This window comes from Sapajus apella, unplaced genomic scaffold (genome assembly GCF_009761245.1).
Source record: "Sapajus apella isolate SASKATOON/1434 unplaced genomic scaffold, GSC_monkey_1.0 scaffold53, whole genome shotgun sequence".
In the NCBI taxonomy this organism is placed as follows: domain Eukaryota; kingdom Metazoa; phylum Chordata; class Mammalia; order Primates; family Cebidae; genus Sapajus; species Sapajus apella.
In genome coordinates this window covers 8,542,223-8,565,697 of record NW_022436993.1, presented here as the reverse complement: position 1 = coordinate 8,565,697, position 23,475 = coordinate 8,542,223, and the positions used below count along the sequence as shown (strand labels likewise).

Sequence of the window (23,475 nt, the reverse complement as noted above, 5' to 3'; positions counted from 1 at the left end):
AAAAGGAATGAATATACCATAGCCATGGATGGTTCAGTGGCCCTGTAGCAGGACATTTTGGTATTGCTGGATTCCTTTCTATATTTTATTTATATTTTTAGATTTAGGAAGTACAAGTGCAGTTTTGTTACATGGATATACTGCGTAATGGCAAAGTCTAGGCTTTTAATTTAACCATCACCCAAGTAGTGGACATTGTACCTGATAGGTAATTTCCCATCCCTCACCCCCTCTTTCACCATTCCATCTTTTCGAGTCTCCAGTGCCTATCATTCTACTCTCTGTGCCCATGTGTACGCATTATTTAGCTCCCACTCGTAAGTGAGATCATGTGGCATTTGACTTTCTGTTTCTCAGTTATTTCACTTAGGATAATGACCTCCAGGTCCATCCATGTTGCTGCAAAAGACATGATTTCATTTTTTCTTATGGCTGAGTATTATTCCACGGTATATATCGACTGCATTTTCTTTATCCAGTCGCCTATTGATAGACACTTAAGTTGCTTCCATGACTTTGCTATTGTGAATAGTGCTGTAATGAACGTACAAATGCAGGTGTCTTTTTACTCTAGTGGCTTCTTATCCTTTGGGTAGGTAGCTGTGAAAGAGACTGCTGAATCAAATTGTGGTTCTGGTTTTAGTTCTTTGAGAAATTGGAGCAGGATTTTTAACGGGTTCTGAGAAGATAGAGCAGAACCCAGGTTGCATGATAGGGGCTGCTCTCAGAGTCCACAGAGCTCCCGCAACACTCAAGACAGACAGCATCTGGTTCTCAAACCCTTCATCTGTGAAAAAGGTGAACTGCTTTCAGACCATTTCAGAAGAATTCACTTGTTAGAGGAGAGAAATGGCAGTTTTTTCTCTGATATTGGTCTGGACAATAGGTAGATATGGTTAAAATGTTCTGTCCTGTTGGGCCAGCTTTGACCAGTGTTTTTTTTTTGTTAGACCAAATAGGCCTTTTGGGGAACTTTTATTTGGGAAGTAGGCCTTTTGGGGAACCCATACACATTTCTGGGTTGCGGCCTTTTCTACTGGCCAGGTAGGGACATACAAGAAACAAGGCAGAGGCAAACAAACAAGAGGGAATTCCTCCAAGTGGTTCCTTGATTCCTGAAGTCCCTGAACAATTTGCCTTTTTTTCCTCTACTTTCAGAGTCTTCTATAGGTGACTTTCATATTTTCTCCAGGGTTTTTTTTTTTTTTCCTGTGATCAGCTGGAAGAATACAATGGAATACCTTTACTCCATCTAAGACTCTAGTGTCATACTAAAAAAAAAAAAAAAAGAAAAAAGAGAAACATGGTGACTAGTCCCATCTACCTGCTAATTTAAATTGTTAATGATTAATTAGATATCATTTAATTTCTTTTTCTTTGTACCTTTCTTGTGAGAGTGGCTTCAAAATTTTATATATTATCTAATCAGAATAATCATGCACTCAGGGAATTTTTGATTCAGTAATTCTCAGGCAGGTTCAGGAGATCTCTTTTTTTTTTTTTCCTCCTTCTTGTTTTAATCGCTTTCCTAGTAATTTGGGTGATGAATTTAGTTGCAAATAGCTGGCTTCAAGTGTTAATTCAATTTAATGGCCTTTGTATATGTCAAAAGCAAACTTGTTTATTAAGTTAAAGCCTTCACTAACAACATTTTTCTGTAAAAAAAAAAAAAAGTAGACCCATGTATAAGGAAGAAGAGGATGTAATTCCTGTAGTTGTGATATATTTTTAAAATTTGTGTTGTTTCTTTCTGTATTGAAAAGAAGTATTCTAATATATTTATTATAAATAATGTAAAAATTCAGAACCTTATCCAGTTTAAACCCAAAACCTCAGAAATAACCAAAATTAATATGTTTGTGTATCTTTACATTTAAAAGTGGGATCATACTGTTTGTAAACCATTGGAATGCTTCTTTTTGTACTACTTATTGTAACTACTGTTTGCATTTCATTAGAAATATCATTGTAAAATAATATTAATTATTCACCTATCATCAAAAATTTAGATTTAAACCAAAGGCTGATTACCAATACTCTTGGTAGATCAAGAGGCACTTATTAAGATTGATTATACTTATACCCTTTGTAAGAGAAGAAAATAACTTTGTCCTCTACCTGTCTTAGGTTCATTGACTAGGGCTCTGAAAATTAGACTGACAAAATATAGATTAGCAAGACAAAAAAACAAACAGAAGTTTATTAACACATGCCTACATATGGGAGAACTCCGTGATGAGTAACTCAGAGCTGGTTAGAATTTAGGCTCATATAGCATCCTAACAAAAGAACAGTACATTTACAGAGAAGTGACCAGAAAAAATAAAAGGATTTTGAGCTTCTGAGACAGAAAGTTGTGGGACAAGTATAGGGGAAAGTAATGGTAGATGAGGGCTGGCTAGTAAGCTTCATTTGCATAGCATCAGTACCATCTTTTCTCCAGTGATCAGGTCATTCTCCCATTCCTTGTACTGGAAGCTGAGCGAGGGTAGGGTCTTCGTAAGAGGAATTCATGTTCTGTTTTCAGGCAGATAGAGGGAATGGTAGACAGTTCATCCTCTGTGGCTTTTTCTCAATTGCCTGAAGGTGATCCTTCTTCTAAAGTGGCACATTTTCGGGTGACGTAACTCAGAACCCCTTCACCTTCCTTCCCCAAGATATCACACCATCTTACACTACTGATGCAGCAGCTGCCCTGAAATTCTACCAAAATGTGGGGTTCGTGGCTTTAACTTAAACATTAACTCCTCTATGCTTTTGCTTTCGAAGCCATTGATTACCACTAAGGATTTCTGATCCCATTTTGCAGAATACATTTGCTCATCTAAATCCATGTCCTCCTTCCATTTTCTCAAACTATTTCTTTGTATCCCCTGGATATCCAGCTCTGTGGTCAACTAACTGTCTTGTAGCCTCTAATGAATTTTTTTTTTTTTAATTCCTTGCCCTAACAGAAACAGGCTGTCCCTGGAGGACAGTACTTTCGCTGTGGCTCTCTCAGTGGAAGTTGGTTAAGGGTTCACAAGTCAAGTGGTTAGAATTCAAACCCAGGAGGGAGATAGGTGTCCTCCTAATCCATCCTTGTTTCCTCCAAAACTTTTGTCCTCCCTCCTCTTTCAAAGTCACTAGCTTCTTTGAGGCATGTGCCATCTGGCTACCCCGTTTGCTATTCCTCATAGTTCCTGGCATCGTCCTCCTCACATTTACTGATTTTTTATCTTTTTCCTGTATATATTTCCATTCCTGTAATCATCCTTAGTGACCTAAACATCCATGAGTTTATATTCCAAATGGTCTTGGTCCTTTCCGTTCTCTGAACTATCCCTAATTCGCTTTTCTTCTGTACTTTCAGATCTTTTCATTCTTTTTGTCACATTCTGGACATTGTCACCACACGTAGTTATAGTATTTCAATTTCAGATATCTCTGTTTCTGACCATAGTGGTGTATACTGTGTTGCTGTATTCTTTGAGGCACCTTAGTATACACTATGCAGAAGCAGCTATCAATGAGGAGTAAATGCACTCACTTTACAGACACCCTAGGAGGTCCAGGAACTAAAGATAACCTGCATCCCACACTGCAGAATGGAGCACTAAATTGGAAAGAAAAAAAGAAATTGCTTGCTACCCTGTAAGGAGTTGATATCCAAACTCCAGCTGTACTCCATGAGGCCCCACCCCCTTCACCACTTCTCTATTAAGGAGATTTATTCTCTAGAAAAATTGCACCAAACCTTTGGACTGAGGCCGGGTTCTGTGACTCACACCTGTAATCCCAGCACTTTGGGAGGCTGAGGCAGAAGGATGGCTTGAAGCTGGGAGTTAAGAGACCAGCCTGGACAACATAGGCAGATCTTATCTCAATCTAAAAAGTGAAAAAGAGAAAAACAGACAACAACAACAACAAGACCTTTGACTCAGTAACAGCTTACTTAGCAGAGGACAGCTATGAGGTACTGTTCCGTGTTTTAGTGCTTTGGGGCTGCTGTAACAAAATACCACATGACGCGGTTTTGATCTGTGTCCCTGCCCAAATCTCATGGTGAAGTATAATCCCCAGTGCTGTAGTTGGGGCCCAGTGGTGGGAGGTGTTTGGGTCACGGAGTTAGATCCTTCTGGCTTGGTGCTGTCTTCACAATAGTGAATGAGTTCTCATGAGAGCTGGTCATTTAAAAGTGTGTAGCACCTCCCTGCCACTGTCTGTCTCTCTTGCTTACTCTTACTTTCACTGTGTGATGTGTTGGCTTCCCCTTTGATTTCTGCCATGATTGAAAGCTGCCTGAGGCTTCACCGGAAGCTGAGCAGATGCGGCACCATGCTTTCCGTACAGCATGCAGAACTGTAAGTCAATCAAGCCTCCTATCTTTATAAATTGCCCAGTCTCAGGTATTTATTTATGGTAATGCAACAAGGGCCTGATACACCATAGAAGAGGTAACTTATAAACAACAGAAATTTATTTCTCATAGTTCTGGAGACTGGGAAGTCCAAGATCAAGGTGTTGGCAGATTCAGTGTCTGCTGTAAGGATTCTCTAGTTGGTTCACAGATGGTGTCTTTTTGCTGTGTCCTCACATGAGGGAAGGGGCAGGGAAGCTCTGTGGGGCCTCTTGTATAAGGGCATTAGTCCCGTTCATGAGGGCTCCACCCTCATGAGCTCAATACCTCCCCAAAGACCTCACCTCTGTGTATCATCAAATTGGTAATTAGATTTTCTATAAATTTATGGAGATACAAACATTCAGACCATAGCACTGAATAATTGCCCATTTGCATGTTTAGTACAGAGAATCTAGTCTCATTTCTTTCCTGGTTCCTGGGATACTAGCAGCCACTCTTAGATCTTCCCCATGCCAAACTCCCACTGCCACCACAAAGTGAAAGATGGAAGTATCTCTCAATGGGGAGGCTAAATGACACCAGAATGAAGACTTGAAAATTCTATAATAGGGCATACACCAAGAAAAGGAGGCTGATGACCTAAAACATAGCTCATCAGTCACCCACTCCAGCCATGCTAGACACCCGTTGATCATCTTTTCAGGGCTTTACTCATCAATACACCCAGAAAGCTGAGAGTAACCAAATGTGGGAGAATGCCGCAAATAAGAAAGGCAGATAAAACTAATAAATTAACAGGTTCTGGTAGAAAATATAACCCCAATGAAACAGAAATGATATAGAGATCTGAAGAAAAACATTTAAATCTATTTGATATGTGCAAAGAGTTAGAAAACATACCTGGTGTCTGAAAAAGTAATGACCAGAGGAAAAAAGGGATTTAGGAAATTAAAATACAACACTCAAAAATGTTAGACATTGACAAAAATACTGGAATATAAATTCAACCCCTACTCCTCCAAAAAAAGAGTATAAAGAAAAGGAAAATACGGGGAAAAAAGAAAATGTGAGGGTCAATTCAGAAGGTTCAATATCCAAATAGTAGAAATACCAGGAAGAGAAAACAGAAAATAAAGCAGGGAGAAAATGGTAAAATAAATAATGCAAAAATTTCCCCAGATTGATGAAGGCCTCTAACTTCCAGGTACAGTGAATTAGGAAAGACTTATGCCAAGGCCCGCCATAGGAAAATTTCAGGGAAACTGATATGGCAGCACTATCCATTAAGATTATCTGTGAATATTAACTGTCCACATATGAAGATTCATGAAAACTGAAAGAATCACTGGAATATGGAAGATCCTGGAGCAATCTTCTTAGAAACTAGAAGATAATGGAGAAGCTATCTAGTTATCTAGAAGCTCGAAGATTATTGTGTGTTAGATTAAATAATTTTTTTAACCTAAGTTCCAAAGCCCACCAAACTAAAAATTGACTATGATCCATAGCATTTGAAGAAAAATCTTTAGAAGTTAACCCCCCATGCACCCTGTACTCCAGCAAAATGAGGGAGGAAACTGAGGAAAAGGAAGACATGGGATCTGGGACCCAGGGCTGATGTTCGAGTGAAGGCCTACAAGTTGTTGAGGGGAGACCCTGAGAGCATGCTGTCCAGGGAGGACAAAGGGACAGGGGGTTTTGGAAATCTTCTTCCAAAACTTCTATCAGTTTCCCTTTTCTGAAGAAAAAAGGTACTGATAGTTTATCTCATATTTTAATCTAGTATAAAATTCTGTTGAGAAGTGGTTGGAGAGTTTAGAAGTTAGCCACAAAGCATAGACAGGTGAGCAAATAGAAGTAAATTAGGTAATTCACTCCAGAAAAAAATTAAAAAGCACATGATGGTTAATCCTCATACATGATTGGCTCAGCAGAAAGCCATACTATTCATGTAGTAATAATGTTATAAGCTCTGAATATGAATTTAATTACATCCAATAGTAGAGAGAGGCTGCTGCGGGCAGTGAGTAAGAACCTGCTGGTTATATAATATAGAAAAAATTTTAGTTATAACAATAAAATAGATAAAGAACTTCATGTATGTATATTATGTATAAAAATAGAGGTTCACACTAGAAGATACAAATAAACCAAAATTCTTTTCCTTCAGAGCTCAAGACTTCTAGTACAACTTGAATTGTTGAACAATATGCATAAAATAATTAAATGAAAATAAAGTAAAATGCCCTTTCTCTCTGTCTCTTTCTCTCTCTTGCGTGTGTGTGTGCACACACACACACACACACAGACGAAGAGAGAGAAAGAGATTGAGAGAGAGTGTTACAACCTCAAATAGGTTGTAACAATACTGCCTTAAATTTTCAATACGTGTTTCTAGTTTGAATTATTTCTGGAAGTTAAAAATTACTCCAAATGTGTGCTTTCTTATCTTCCCCTCAGTCCTCCCTCTCCACACTTCTGGGAATTATTTACCCATAAATTTTCTTAAGAGATTTGTTATCAAAGAATTCTCAAGTCATCCCATCAGCACACCCATCAGCCAGCCTTCACCTGTTGTTGTGATCCTTGTCTTCTCTCAGAAAAGATGCTTTGCCTCCAGCACTCAGAAACCCATTCCTCCTCCTCTTCCCCATTCTTATTCCCTTGCTTTCTTTTTCAGACACCTGCCTCTCTACTGAATTGTCTGCTGAATTATCAACAAGCAGGCTCTCGTAGCCATCACCCGAAAACAAGAAAAAGACAAAACAGCCCTCACTTGTCCCCACTTCTATTCCAGCATCCAAAAGATTCGTCTCTTTCATTTCATGATAAAACTTCTCAAAAGAGTTGACCACATTCTTGTTTCCAACTTGGTCCTCACACTGCACTGCAACCTCTCTGACTCCATCATAAACCTAGTTACTTCTACGTTTGCATATTGTCTTTTTCCACACGTACACACGCTCCCCTCAATAAAATGTAAACTTCATGAAGTCAGGGGGCTTATATTGTGCTGCTACCCTGATCCTTAATACGTAGCACTAACCTTCAGTAATATTTTTGGCCACTATAATATCTTTATTTCACCACACAATGATTTTCTAAAAGATGTTTTCGCCTAAAATATATAGTATACACTGCAGAATATACAATATGACAAATACTCGAATAGATTTTTAAAATCTAAACTTTAAAAATCCCTTCTATTTAATATAAATATGTAACGTGAGTCCAGTGCCGATATACTTTTATTATTTTGTACCAATATGTGTGTGTGTTACGTATGTAAATATGACATGCTACAAAAATAGCTAAATATTGGCCAGGCATGGTGGCTCACACCTATAATCTCAACACTTTGAGAGGCTGAAGTGGTTGGATCACCTGAGGTTAGGAGTTTGCAACCAGCCTGGCAAACATAGCAAAACCTCATCTCTACTAAAAATACAAAAATTAGCCAGGTGTGATGGTGCATACCTGTAGTCCCAACGACTCAGGAGGTTGAGGCAGGAGAATCACTTGAACCCAGGAGTCAAAGGTTGCAGTGATCTCCGATAGCACCACTGCACTCCAGCACTCCAGCCTGAGCAACAGAGCGAGACTCTGTCTCAAAAAACAACAACAACAAAAACTAAATATTTATAACTACAAATACCACCAATATAATACATGCTATGTATCCATTACCTAAAAATTAAAATGTTTGTGTCTATTTGTTTCTTGGAAAATGTAGTAAAATGCTCAGGAAAAATGAAAACTCTATACATTTTTAGTTTAACAGAAAATGCCTGTTGATCTATAGATGGGGTGGGGCAAAATCACTTGATACCAGGATTTATTGTGACAGAAATTGCTGAACCCTTAGCGAAAGATAAGGCAATCTTTCTTTGGTAGTGATCCATCAGCATCATTTCTTGCTCTGCCTTTTACTTTTTTTTTCATTCTTTTATCTTTTTTCCAAGTTTTCTCTCTCCCTAACCAACTAGAGTGTCCACAGGCCAGGTGGTAAATGTCCTATTGTCCTTAAAATTTATGAGATTATTACAATATTAAATAGTCCCTAGCAGACTCATTTTTATTCTGTTGCTCCCCACACCACCCTATTCTTATTCCAGAAGAGTCCACCTCTCTGTCAACGCCAGCTCCATCTTCACAGGTGTTACACATTAAAGACCATCGTTCTTCATTTTGTCCAAGGCTATGAAGATTTCATTTTGTCCAAGGGTATGAAGTTATCTAACAACAGAGATATATAAACAATGGAATTGCTCCTGGATCTCTCTCTCTATATATGAAATGTTACATTACTGCCAGTTCCTTAGGCTCCTTTACAGGAGATTATCTACTGCATTTTATTTTGGGATTTTGCACATTTTGAATGAAGTAGATCTATGATTTTGTAGATGTGCTATATTTGATTGATGCAGCAGAGATATATAGCTTTTTGGTTTTGTTTGTTAAGACAGAGTCTCTCTCTGTTGCCCAGGCTGGAGTGCGGTGGTACAATCTAGGCCCACTGCAACCTCCGCCTCCTGGGTTCAAGCTATTCTCCTGCCTCAGCCTCCTGAGTAGCTGGGATTACAGGCACATGCCACCACTCCTGGCTAATTTTGACATTTTTGGTAAAGAAGGGATTTTGCCATATTGGCCAGGCTAGACTCGACCTCCTGACCTCAGATGACCCACCTACCACAGCCTCCCAAAGTCCTGGGATTACAGGCATGAGTCACTGTGCCTGACCAATATATAGCTTTTTGAAACCTATCAGTTAACCTTCATCTTTTCATGTTTAAAAGAGTACATATAATCTGGGAATTACGTGTTCATTAAAATTTTTTGAGATAATTCACCAGTAAATTGAGGGAGGCCAGAAAATATCTTAGGAGATTCTTCATTAATAGGAAAATAGTTTTGACTATTATTCATTTTATATGTTTAGAAAAGCTTATATAACATGAGGATTATTTATTCACTAAGACTTTGAGGAAATTCATAAGTACAGTGCTCTTAGGTGGAAATGTTATTGGAGGTAGTCTGTTGGCAACTTAGGACAATACGTTATCTGCTATAGTTTTACCTCTCTTCTGCAAGGCCCTCTGCTTTTTATACAAATTTATTTGCCTTTTCCTTATGGATTAGAACTGTCTACTGAGGAAAGAGGCAGTTTTCACTAAATACTGTAGCACAATATACTCTTATATTCAGATTGCCAGTAATTTATTTAAGTTGTTGACATCTACAAATGACACTGTTCTCAGATTTTCTTCTGTGCATAATATTTTTTGAGCTTCTATTATCAGGCAAATATTGGCTTATTTTCTGAATGTATAGCATGAGGATTACAATTTCCTGAAACTTTGAAAGAACAAACAGCAAAATAGCCTAGATTAAAGAATGTGGTAAGACTTTTTCACTATCATAAATATAATTGAACTATCATGGATTTCTACAGTTTCTGTTATATTTTTATGATTTATAGTATCTCTTTAAAATCATTCGTTCAGGTTTTCAGATTTCTATTGATATATCTATTTTTAATTTAGAGACATAATATTTAAATACTTTTATTACACTTACAAATACATTTTAAATATATATACATAATATATATACATGTGCATGTATGTGTCTGGGTGCATGTGTGTGTGTGTATAATGTTTAGGTAGTTAAAAAATGCAATGAAGAAAATTAGTTAGATGTCAGAAAGAGATGGGGAAGAGATGATGGCAGTGGCTGATCTTAGACTTGTTGATGAAGACGTCTCTGAGAGGGTATAATTTGAGTTAAGACCACAATTCCATGAAAGTACAAGATATTCTAAGATTTAGGCAGAGTGTATCTGTCACTGGAAAGAGCAAACATGAAATCACTAAGAAAAGGTTAAGTCTAGTACATTTAGGGAATGGTGTAACCTTATCTCCAGTGAGTAAGTTCAAAGGACAGAAAGCACATGGTTTGATTGGATATGATGCCTACAATCTAGCAAAGCTTAGCAAATAGAAGTTACTTAATGATTACTCACTTGCCAACATGTTCAGAGTTTGCACTTTTTATCTCCATTTGATGGAAAGCCATTGAAAAATTTCCTGTTTTGTGTTGAGCAAGTAGAGAACCTCCTTGCTTTCCCAAAAGGTCAAAAAGAGTCTTAGAGCCTCATAGATTCTCAGCCCGGCCCCTCATAGATTCCACAGTTGGCGGAAATTCCTTCCTTCTAGAGCCCAGCAATTCATTGCTTATTCTTTCTAATTTCAGCATTCCCATTTTGTGTTTATTTGTGTGGTTCTACATATATTTCAAGTGATAGAGAGAAAACATGAATAAGATCTTACTGGAAATAAGAGGCCAGAATATATATTTTAAAGGAAAAATCTTTCAGATTTCCCGTGAAAAGAAAAGAAAAATTTCAAAAACCTATTTCTTAGAAGGACTACACTCCACAGCAAAAATTTAATACCTTCACCTTCTTCGTCTTAAAACAAGACCAGTTTCTATTGAGTTGCAGCCATTTTCAGTTGCCCAGTTTGTGAATTATTTAGTTTCCTCTCTATTTCTTTTTCCTTTTTTTTTCCCTACCCAACTCCAGGGAAATATTACTCTATAACAGCTAAAAAAAAAAAAAAATTAAAGTCAGGAGGAATAGAAAGTTCCAAACACCAACTTTAGGAAAGTTTTTTAACTAAAACATTTTTAAGTATCATCTCAGCCATAACATCACATCATCAACCCGTTTGAACAAAGAAGAAAAAGAAGAACACGTTTTATCTGCTTCATTTCTACTCAAAGTTATTTCTACTCTACTGTAATAATTTTGAAATAATGTTGAAATGTGCTTCCTTCCTACGTTTGCAATTCTGTCCAACTTGACTACCAATTCGAATGAAAATTGCAATAAAAACCACATAAGAGCACATGTTTTCATTTTCAAATTATAATCTCCTAAGGACAGAATCTGATAATGTAAAACTGCCTTTTATGTAGAATTGAAATAAATTTACTATTTCACTAATATTCTCATGGTACAATGACAAGCAGACAAGCAGTTCAGAGGCTCTGAATTTACTACTTACAAAGCCATTGCTCTCTGAGCTTCAATTTCCTCTGTAAATTGGGAATAATAACACTTAACCTTTCACAGGAATGTTCTAAGGCAGTGGTTCTCAAAGTGTGTACCCCAGACCTGCAGAAGCAGCATCACTTGAGAGTGTTAGAAATGAAATTATTAGGCCACGCAGAACTACTGAATCAGAAACTTTGGGGAGGAGACTCAAAAATCTGTGTTTTAATAAACCTTCCAGATGATTCTGATGCATGTTAAAATTATAAGAGATTATTTTATTCATTAAATGAGATAATATATATACTCCAAAAAAGTGCTTTGATAATGGTAACACATTATCCAAGTGTCAACTACTGTGATTGTGATGGTAATGCATATTTTCAGTAAATATTGATGTACGAGCTTGTGCTAATTGCAGTGTACAAGAGTAAACAGATACAGATCCTATCTTCAAAAAATATATAGCTTGAAAAAATTGATAAAGAAACTCACAAGGGCAGTACTCTGTGATTAAGCACTGTCATAAGGATTCCATGAGACCAAAGATGACGTGTCTAAATTAAGCAGAGGCACAAAGAAAGGCTTCTGGAGATAAATGATAATTGGTCTGTATCCTTAAAGATAAAGAGGAGTTAGCCAGATTGATAAGAAGTGAAGCTATCTTCTAGCCAATGAAAACAGATGTCATGGAGGCTCTTAGCTTCTTTGCATTCAGCTAGAACATGCTCCTTTAGCTCAACAAAGTTCATTATTACCTACTTTCTGAAGCAGACTTCTGTCAGTTCATCCATCTCAGCATCAGCCCAATTCTGTGCCCTTGCTGGAGAAGTGTTGCGATCATTTGGAGAAGAGGCACTCTGGCTTTTTGAGTTTTCTACATTTTTTTCATTCATTCTTTCTCGTCTTCATGACTTTACCTTTGATCTTTAAGGCTACTGACCTTTGGATGGGGTTTTTGTGGGGAAATGTCACTTCTTTTTTGAGACAGGGTCTTGCTCTGTCACTCAGGCCATAGTGCAGTGGCACAGTCTCAACTCACTGCCACCTGCCTCTCAGGATAGCCTCCCCATATCAGCTGTAGCTGGTACTACAGGCATGCACCACCAAGCTCAGCTAATTACTGAAATACCAGCATTTTATGGAATAACTACATCTCTGTGTTAGCACATTATTTTACTTTAGACTTATTAGAACAATTATATATAAATAAAAGTTTTTTTCTTAACTTTAGACTTATTAGAACAATTCAAGTCAATTAACATACTGGAGTAAACCCTCTGCCAGTTCCAACCAAATTAATCTGTGAACTCATGCTTAGAAAATGTGCAGTTCATCATTTATTTTCTCTGACAATGAGACAAATGAGCTGAGATGGGCACACAGTGACAATAAGGGTGGGAGGAGTTTTTGTTCCAGGTGTTAATGTATAATGAATGGGTGTTACCAAGCACACTCAGAAATAAGTTATTTCAAAAACTCCTTCGTTATAACCTACTAATGGCAAAAAGACCTGTAGAATTTAGAAAAGATTAGGGTGTTGGCTGCGGCTGAAAGCATCCAATTATATTTTATTTTTTCCTTTCTCCTTTTCATGTTAAGAAAACAGGCTCTTATGCATGAATGGAGCGGGATGTTTATCTTTCTCTTTCAGGTAGGCTCTGCCTAATACTTATAAATATTATTAAACATGCCAGAGCTAATTAAATGAGGAAGAAATTAGTCCAAGCAAATTAATCACTGCTACTCAAAGTGGAATTTTAGCGCTTTGTGGCTCAGAGATTATTTAGTGGCTTCTCTTGCTTTCTCATTTTGTTACAATATAATTCACCCATGACAATTTGAATGGCTTGCTGAGGACTTACCTCAATTTTCTCTTCTGTTAACACAGCCTGCTGACAGAGGCTCAGCATGTGGCCCAGAAAACACTCTGAGCTGCAGCTTTCAGGTTAAGTTGGAGGAGCAGTACTTTCTCCTTCCTGGAGCACTTCTGATGGGGTAGAAACCTCACCTGGGCATGGGGAAAAGTCATGCACATGGCAGGCACTGAGCGTCTTCAACACCTGTTGATTCTTCCCTTTCCTGTATGACAGGATCAAAAGCCTCCAGCCTATTGAGACATCAAAATGGGTTTGAAGCTGGGCACAGTAGCTTACCCCTGTAATCTCAGCACTTTGGGAGGCTGAGGCAGGCAGATCACTTGAGGCCAGGTGTTCAAGACCAGCTTGGCCAACATGGGGAAACCCCATCTCAAGAACAACAAAAAGAAACATTTCGAAATGGCAGAATTGGTAAGCCATGAAAACAGAACCTATAGCAATGACTTTTTACTCTTTCTAAGTCTTAACCTAGTGCTCACAATGGGATCAGAGACTGCACTTGTCAGATCCAGCTCCCTGGCGGCCCAGACTCTTAGGGAACGTGGGCCTAAGGTCAGCTGGGAAAAGCCACGACCAGAATTTAAAGCAGAAAGCTAAAGATTGTGTAGCAGACAGCTTGGCATATCACTTTACAGTCCACAATGTATTTTCATGTGCATCATAGTATTTAATTCTCGTACACATTCTGATATACCTATTACCATTGCAAATAGGAATCTGAAGCTGACTGACTCTCCCAAAACCACATGGCTAGAAAGCAGCAGAGTCTAGCTTGAAATCCAGGTGGCCTGACCCCTGCATTCCTTACCCTTTTTAGCACTACAGTAGCCTCTCTATATCTTGAGATGTTTGCAGAGTGAGGCTTATTTGTGATAAATGGACATTTTCGGACCTTTACAACCAGAAATTTATCATGTTATGAGAGTGTTACTCTCATAACATAAAAATTGTAAAGTTGATTAGCATTATAAATGATTATTTTTTATACATTCATACATTTATATATTTATTTATTATTTTTGAGATGGAGTTTCACTCTTGTTGTCCAGGCTGGAGTGCATTGGCGCAATCTCGGCTCACTGCAAGCTCTGCCTCCCAGGTTAAAGTGATTCTTCTGCCTCAGCCTCCCGAAAAGCTGGGATTACAGGCATGTACCACTATGCTGAGATAATTTTGTATTTTTAGTAGAGACGGGGTTTCTCCATGTTGTTCAGGCTGTTCTCAAACTCCTGACCTCAGGTGATCAGCCCTCCTCGGCTTCCCAAAGTGGTGGGATTACAGGCATGAGCCACAATGCCTGGCCTTATTTTATTTTATTTTATTTTACTTTAAGTTCTGAGATACATGTGCAGAATGTGCAGGTTTATTGCACAGGTATACATGTGCTGTGGTGGTTTGCTGCATCTATCAACCTGCCATCTTGGTTTTAAACCCTGCATGCATTAGGCGTTTGTCCTAATGGTCTTCCTTTCCTTGCCCCCCACCCCCAACAGGCCCCAGTGTGTAACATTCCCCTCCCTGTGTCCATGTGTTCTCATTGTTCAACTCCCATTTATCAGTGAGAACATGCGGTGTTGCGGTGTTTGGTGTTATGTTCCCGTGTTAGTTTGCTGAGGATGATGGTTTCTGGCTTCATCCGTGTTCTTGCAAAGGACATGAACTCTTTCTTTTTTATGGCTGCATATTTTAACTTTAGAAAGACTACGGAAAGTAAAACCATGTAGTCAACAGAGCCAAAGTTAAAAATCTCCATCAGATTGCACCCTTTGGTGATTTACAGCTCAATCTCTCTGTGCCTTCATCTCCACTCTGAAATGGAGAAATAATTCTGACTTTGTAACATTATCATATTACAAAAAAATCTAGAAAGCATTTAGAATCTTGTCTAGCACATAATGAGTGTTCAATAAATATTTCTTATTGGGTGGGCTTTATATAATTTCTAAAGCATGGAAGGTAAATGGAGAGTGACACAATTACCTTTCAACATGTTAAGACTTGAGTTTCATAGTTATGTTGCTGTAAGAATTGCCTGCTAATGGCTGAATACAGTCGTTCATACCTATAATTCCAGCACTTTGGGAGGCTGAGACAGGTGGGTCACTTGAGGTCAGGATTTTGAGACCAGAGCCGGTCAATATGGTGAAACCCCGTCTCTAATAAAATTACAAATGTAGCTAGGCATCATGGCACATACCTTAGTCTCAGCTACTCAGATGGGTGAAGCAGGAGAACTGCTTGAACCTGGGAAATGGAGGTTGCAGTGAGCCAAAATTGTGCTATTGTACTCCAGCCTGGGCAACAGAGCAAGACTCTAACTCAAAAACAAACAAACACACAAATAAATAATAAACAAGACTGCTAAAAAGAAAAACAATGCTACCTACTTTAAAACTAAATTATAAATCTAATTTGGAATACATTCCAAATATGTTGCTTCTGAAGGACTTTTTCTTCCACATCCTTCAAAACTACAAAATTAGAGACTGAACGTCGTATAGAATGAGTATAGTGTGATATAGAATTAGTAAATCTGCAGGTTAGTATAGGATCCTATTAACTCATATTTGGACATATCTCTTCTGATAAAATTAGTTATAGGATCTTTATTTCCTTGGATAACCAATTTTTTCAAAGCACAGATATAGTATACATATATAAACACTTCCTTCTTTGGAATAAATGTAATATATAACATGACCCATAAATGCCCAAGTGAGATTGCACATTTTTCACTTTCCAGGTCTGGAAAAATAAAGATTTTTGAAGCAATTCTTTCATGCTCTCTTTAAGAACTTTTATCTTTCTTCTATTTAATATTCTACTTTGCATCCTAGTTATTTTTAAATGTATTTTTCATTTTCTTTCTAAGTTCCTGCTTCTGCATATTCCCAGCCATGGCTTGTTCATCTTTACATCCTCACTATATCTGGCAGAGTACCTTGTATATAGTAGATGTTCAGTAAATATTTTATGAACACAGGATTATTGATTTAATGAGAAGAGCTGTAGGGAGCAAAACAGAGAAGTAGAAGAATTACACTTTTTGTGTAGATATGTGTGTGTGTGCTGCTAATAGAAGACCCAGTTCAAACTGGCTCAAATGATATAGGAATTTATTGACTTTTATAACTAAAAAGTCTACATGCAGAGCAGGCTTGGAACATGAACTGATGGAAAAGTTTGCAACACTATTAAAGTTATTCTACTATTTCTCAATGACTATGAAGGCCCTGTCTTCCTATCAGTTGATTTTGTCCTTAGGCTGCTTATTGTAGCAGAATGGTAGCCGATGACTACCTGAACTTAAGAGGGCTTCATGCTTCGTCTTTTACATCAGAGTTGGGGAGCAGATGTCTCTTACCACAATTATCCATCGAAATGTACCCTTTTGTGATGGAATTCTTACTGGACAAACTTACATCTATGTGTATCTATGAACCAATCACGTGGATTAGGAATGCCATGTGGTGATAGGTGTGGTCCTGAGCCCACATTACAGTAGGAAAAATGGCATGGCCCTAGAAATCGGGTTGAGGATCCAATTCTGTTGGCGATGGAAGGTATCTGAGCCATGCCGCACCTAAGTATGTCACTGTAGGCAGTGAATTCTTATGGGTCTGCAGCAACCTAGTTCTTGCCTCCTCAGAAGAAAGAGTTCCACTGAGGGGCATAAGAGAGACACAGGCAAGTTTTAGAGCAGGAGAGAAAGTTTATGTAAAAGCTTTAGAGCACTAATGAAAAGAAGTAAAGGACACTTGGAAGAGGGCCAAGCCAGCAAGTTGAGAGATGAAGAACACAGTTCAACATCTGACTTGGAGTTTAACATGTTGGCAGACTTCCAGGGTCTTGCATCCCTCCTCCCCTGATTCTTCTCTTGGGGTGGGCTGTCTGCATGTGCGGGGGCCCGCAATGCTTGGGAGGGACCTTGCGCAGTGTGTGTACTGGAGTGTATGCTCACTTGAGGCGCTCTTCCCTTATCAGTCCAATGTTCCTAGAGGAAGGTTACACACAAGTTAAACTCTGCCATTTTGTCTCTTAATGTGCATGCGTGAGCCCGTTTGCTCAACTGCTGAGATCTTATCACGAAGCTGCTGATCTCCAGTTTCAGGTGTTTCTATCTACTGGGAGACTGCCTTTCCCTTGCGGCAGCTGTGGCTAGTTATTATTTTAGAGAGACAGGTTAACAACTGCCTAACCATGACCTCATGGTCACCTGGCATTTCTGGTCAGGACTGGCGGGGGGGGTCTTCTCCTGCCCTGTTAATGTCTGACTGGTGACCTACTGTAACAATCTAAATCGTATCATGGAAATGCTATACAATTTGTGGAGGGAAGGGAGTGAGCTTGGAAGGCTACATGAATTTGGAGGAGGCAACCACAGCATGTGCAACGTACATTGGGTAATAGTTTGAACTTCCAGAGTTCCAAAAATAAGGCTGAAATGCTGCAATGTGACTCTCACACTGATTAGATATGAAATAGTGGTAAAACATAGAGCCTCATAAAAGCTCAAAATACATCAGGTCCTCCTGGTGTAAAAGCTAAGGAGCTTTTTACTTGTAAGTGCCCTTTGAAAAAAATAAAATAAGCAAGTGGGTTTTTCCACCTTCTGTTAAGTTCAACTGTTAATATGAGTAAAACTGACGCTAGCAATTCCCTATAAAAATATGACTGCCAAAGTAATTATATCACATCGAACATTTTTTCTTCTTGACATTAAAACAAACAAGCATTCTAATTTAGATTGATGTATCTTAGTACAAGTATTATTTAAAGTTTGTGGTCTTTATGGATCTTTTTGGATTACACAAGGGGGAGAATTATATTTGCATTCAGCCTTGTGTAGTCTTAAAATAGCAAAGAGATTACCTGCAAAGGGTTAGCCTAGTCCTTAAGTAATTGTCAAGCTCATGAGGTGAACCTCATTGTGCTATTCCTTTAGGATCCTTCTTCTGGCCTCAGACAGTTGTTCAGTATTTCCCATACCTACCCACCAGCCCACTCAGCCACTGAGCTCCCTGCAGCTGTGCCTAAAATGTCCCACTTGCACTGGTTTTCTCTGGATGACGTCAGCCTATCCTAAATCCACTGAATTACCCGCCGCCCCACCAGCTTCTCCAGTTTCCCTGTCCTATTTCTATCTATAGGAGCCTTCACCCTTTACCACAATCAACTATAACAGTACCAACACACCACTTAAAAGCAAATACTTGCTTTATCCCTTCAGGATTAGACATGTTTTAAATTTTTCATATGTTATACAAGTCTTACTGGTTTACTATTGAGAACTGTTAGGTTGGTGCAAGAGTAATTACGCTTTTGGTCATTTCTTTTAAAGACAATGACTGCAATTACTTTTGCACCAATCTAATAAGTAGATGAGTAAGATAGCTAAGCTTTCCCACCCAGATTACATCTGAAAAATATTGGAGAAAATCACTGTAGTATTTCTTTGTAAAACACCTTATTTATATTTATATTTATTTATATTTATTATATTTATTTATTTTTATTTTGGAGTTGGACAAGAGTCTTACTCTGTTGCCCAGGCTAGATTGCAGTGGTGCAATCTCAGTTCACTGCAAACTCCACCTCCCAGATTCAGGCAATTCTCCTGCCTCAATCTCCCAAGTAGCTGGGATTACAGGTGCCCACCACCACACATGGCTAATTTTTGTAATTTTAGTAGATATGGAGTTTCACCATGTTGGCCAGGCTGGTCTTGAACTTCTGACCTCTGATGACCTGCCTGCCTCAGCCTCCCAAATTGCTGGGATTATCAACATAAGCCACCATGCCAGGGCTATTATTATTATTTTTGAGACAGGGTCTTGCTTTGTCACCAGTGCTGGAATGCAGTGCACAGCTCCCTGCAGCCTCCGACTCTTGGGCTTAAGCAATTCTGTCACCTTAGCCTTCTTAGTAACTATGACTACAGGGACACACCACCTTGAATGGCTAATTTTTAAAAATTTTGTGGAGAAAAGTTCTCTCTCTGTTGCCCAGACTGTCTAACTCCTGACCTCAAGCATTCCTCTCACCTTGTCCCCCCAAAGTGCTGGAATTACAGGCATGAGCCACCATGCCCAGCCCTAATGATTCTTAATAAGTAGTTATGGTCAGCTTGGAGGTTACGTGAGTCCACCAACCTCTAGTTAGGGTGGACAAAATTTTCTACTTTTGCTTCCAGTCCACAGTACTCAGGGGGGCCTGGCAGGAGGGAAATTTCTTTCACTACTGTTACACAAAGAATGGGTGGAACTTCAGCATATCATTCTAGCATGTGATTAATGCTGTTCTCAGTATGACTTTAGAAGAGTTGAAAACTCACCCCTTTCAGGGAGATTTTAAAGATATCTAGAGATCAGACTGCCACAATTACTTTGAACTGGATTTTCTATGGAGGAGGTTTAGTTTGATAAAGATGAAAATGCATGTTGAATATTCTCACCTGCCTCTTTCTGCAACCCAGAAAATGTCCCCCCTTCTCCTTCTCCTCATCCACCTTTATATATTGGGGTGAAGAGGAAAGAAGGAGAGGCAAGGAAAACAACAACAAAATGTTTGAACTAAAAATATATATATTTATATATACAAATACAACACAATGGTTTCTAAAAATAAATGTCTGTGACAGTTGTTTGTACAGACATCTGACCTTAAGGAAGCCCATGATACATTGTTGAGAGGAGAAGCTAGGTGAAGAGAGAAGCAGATGCTTCTATTGTTAAGAGTTGGAGAATATCCTGTGCCTCTAAATTGGTGATGAGATTTATTTCTCAGCAAACCTTCCTGTTATTTTTACAGACAAACTTTTATCAATGTAAGAACAAATTTTCTGTCTTTATTTTTTGTTTCATCCCTTCTTCTATGCATATTTTGCCTTTACCTTCTCACAGAACATGCACACATGCAGATACCTCACACACACATGAAATTAACATAAGAATCATTTCAGTCTAGCTGAACTCCCCGTCGAACTGTCAGAAGGCCACTCAGTACTCTATTTGTTCATCACCAGGTTTTTTATACATAAATATATATACATTTCGATAAATGGGAAATATAGATAATAGGTGGAAATAAGATAGAACAAAAGAATAATGGACAGACAGACAGCATTCGTACCCTTTCTCCGTATGTCTTGAGTTTCTCCTTTATTTTTTTAACTGGTGTTCCAAGACAGCCTTAATAAAATTTATCTTAATAGGCACATCCAAATATGTACTATTTGTCTAAGATGATTACTGTAGCCCTAAGGCCAGGAAAATGGCACTTTGAACATTTAAAGGAATCGAATTAACTCAGAGTGAAAACGTGTTCTCATCTCTAGATCATACCAGTGTGCACACGTGTGAAGGACTGGCAGATAGGATTCATAAGGTCAAATGTAGACTGACAAGGAATGCATCTTAAGGATTGTGAGGAAAAAAAGCAAATATCCCAATCTACCATAATTCTGATTTATTTTAATTTGAATTGCATAAACATTAGAACAATCAAATTGTCTTCAATTTCTACTTTTAAGATAATATTTACTAAAGAAAAAAAGGCATTCTAATAGGCGTCCATGAACCTCTAAGCTTTTTATATTTAAAGAAGCTGATTGCTTCTGTGGAGAAATTGCTTTTGAGCATACAAATTTTCAAATTTAAAAGAGAGATTAGGTGAAAATTCAACACACTGTGCTGAAGAAGCATTGCTTCTAATGCTCCGTTTTTATATACACATATTCAAAAGCTAGGTTTTAATCCTGTTTTGTAGCATGTACTACTGTACTGTGAAGTTGGCAGGAAATTTGACCAAACCCATCATAATTTGTTTCCTGTTACTTCTGGTAAACAAGTATATGTACGTAAACTTTCACATAATGTTTGCATAAACATATTACAAGAAAATTTTCAATACATTCTGCTTAGCAATAAACCTCATCTCTTTTAGAGATAGAAGGTATTCTTTCATTCTTAACTTTATTAAGACCATCCACATCAGTGTTAAAAGTTTCATCATGGGCCAGGTGTGGTGGCTCACGCCTGTAATCCCAGCACTTTGGGAGGCCGAAGTGGGTGGATCACCTGAGCTCAGGAGTTAAAGACCAGCCTGGCCAACATGGCAAAACCCCATCTCTGTTAAAAATACAAAAATTAGCAAGGCGTTTTGGTGGGTACTCGGGAGGCTGAGGCAGGAGAATGGCTTGAACTTGGGAGACAAATGTTGCAGTGGACCAAGATTGTGCCACTGCACCCCAGCCTGGGTGACAGAGTGAGACTCTCTCAAAAAACGAAAAAAAGAAAAAAAAAAAAAGTTCAATCATGTATGTCCCCAAATAAAACAAAGGTGATAGAATCCTAGTAAATGTCTGAGATTTTACTAGTACATCAAATGAGATTATTAACCTGTTTCCAGATCTAAGCACTTGAAGGATTATTCCTTTGTAATGAGAAATAAATATGTACTCTGGTTTGTATTTCTGGTAATGTAAAATTTGAATCTTCTCCATTGGTTTTCTGAAATAACTTAATAAATCTCTTTACTAAAGAAAAATGTGCTCCCTTTTGGATTTGAGGGAAATCATGGATAAAGTAAAGTAATACTGGACACTGGTAAAAAAATAAGTCAGTTTTTAAAAACAAAGAATGTTGTGGAAACCGTGTTTCTGTCTTATAAAGTCAAGAAGATAAATATTGAAAAAATTATTTTACACAGTGATATGAAAACAGTGCAGTTTAATTTTGGTTTTGCTTTGGCTTAATGTTTTTGGAGTCTTATCAAAGTTATCCATGTTCCTGGTATCTCATTATTTACTGACATTCATCATTTTACCCCATGATAGTTCTGTTCAAATATGTTTTCGCTTTTCTGTTTTTTAACTCTCTCATTTTATCTCATTTCCAGATGTGGACAAGGATGGAAAGGAAATAGATGCCATGTCAAGTTTAATCCCCCTGCAGACTTCACGTACTCTCAAAACAGTAGGTGACATTATGACTAAACGAATGGCTCAGTTTGGGGTGGTCTCTACATATTTCAATTCATATTTATCTTTTTCATTTGTTTAAAATCTCAGATATATGGACTCTCCTGGGTATTGGATTAGCATTCCTGATGACTCATATCATAGTTGCAATCTTGTGTTTTCTTGCAAACAGAAAAGTGCCAGTAAGGTAAGTGGTGCCTTTAGTTACTGAATTAAATATACCATAGCAGAAAAATTGTCTGCAACCTTTCCTTTGCTATGTTTTCTTTCATCCCATATTATATACAGGGAACTTTCATGTTTTAACGCTTTATGAATTTATTTTTCTGGGCAGAAAGCAGGAGCTACCTAACAAGAATTGCTCTTTTTTAAAATTTTTTTACTATAAAGCCTGAAGTTTACTTTTCAGATTCTGTTAGGAGCCTTTTTGAGGGCTCCAAAAAAAGAAAAATGACATCATCCACAGACTAAAAACAGATGAGGGACTATATTTGCCATTTCTGGTGCTGCCTGGGGAAGATAGCAGAATGGCAAAGGAAATTCTTTCTTGGCTTACACAGTGTATTAGTTTGTTGTCACGCCACCAGCAAAGACGTACCAAGACTGTGTGATTTGTAAAGGAAAGCGGTGTAACGGACTCACAGTTTCGTATGGCTAGAGAGGCCTCACCATCATGGTGGGAGGCAAAAGAGAAGCAAAGGCACGTCTTTCATGGCAGCAGGCAAGACAGCTTGTGTAGGGGAACTCCCCTTTATAAAACCATCAAATATTGTGAGATGTATTCAGTTTCATGAGCACAGTATGGGAAAAACTCACCCCATGATTCAATTGCCTTCCACCAAGTCACTCCCATGACACATGGGAATTGTTACAATTCAAGGTGAGATTTGGGTGGGGACACAGCCAACCAATATCACACAGGGAGGCAGGACTCACACAGCTAATGTTTTAGCCCACGCATCCCATGTGCTGAGCAATGCACAAAACAGGGGCCAAGAGCTGCTGCACCTGCAGGAAGGAACTCTGCAGGCTGGGCTCATGCAAGGCCCAAAGACCCTCACAATCCACAGTGCCATTAAGGGTCCTGGATTCTTTCTACCCGTTACCCATTTTCTCATTCCCCTTATGGGTTCCAAGTCAACCAAGTAATCAAAGTGATTGGCTTTTATGAACTCAGCAAGATAAGGGCTCACTAAAAGTTTTAATAAAATTTTTAGAA

At 38.3% G+C, this 23,475-nt stretch overlaps 1 protein-coding gene across 1 annotated transcript in view; it reads left to right on the top strand.

Annotated features, from left to right (window-relative positions):
- MALRD1 (MAM and LDL receptor class A domain containing 1) overlaps positions 1-23,475 on the top strand; it is a 576,163-nt gene that overhangs the window by 516,857 nt on the left and 35,831 nt on the right. Inside the window, exons 38-39 of the mRNA XM_032244079.1 lie at positions 22,175-22,251; positions 22,347-22,443. Of these exons, the coding sequence (XP_032099970.1) occupies positions 22,175-22,251; positions 22,347-22,443 (174 nt within the window). The remainder of the gene's footprint in view (positions 1-22,174; positions 22,252-22,346; positions 22,444-23,475) is intronic.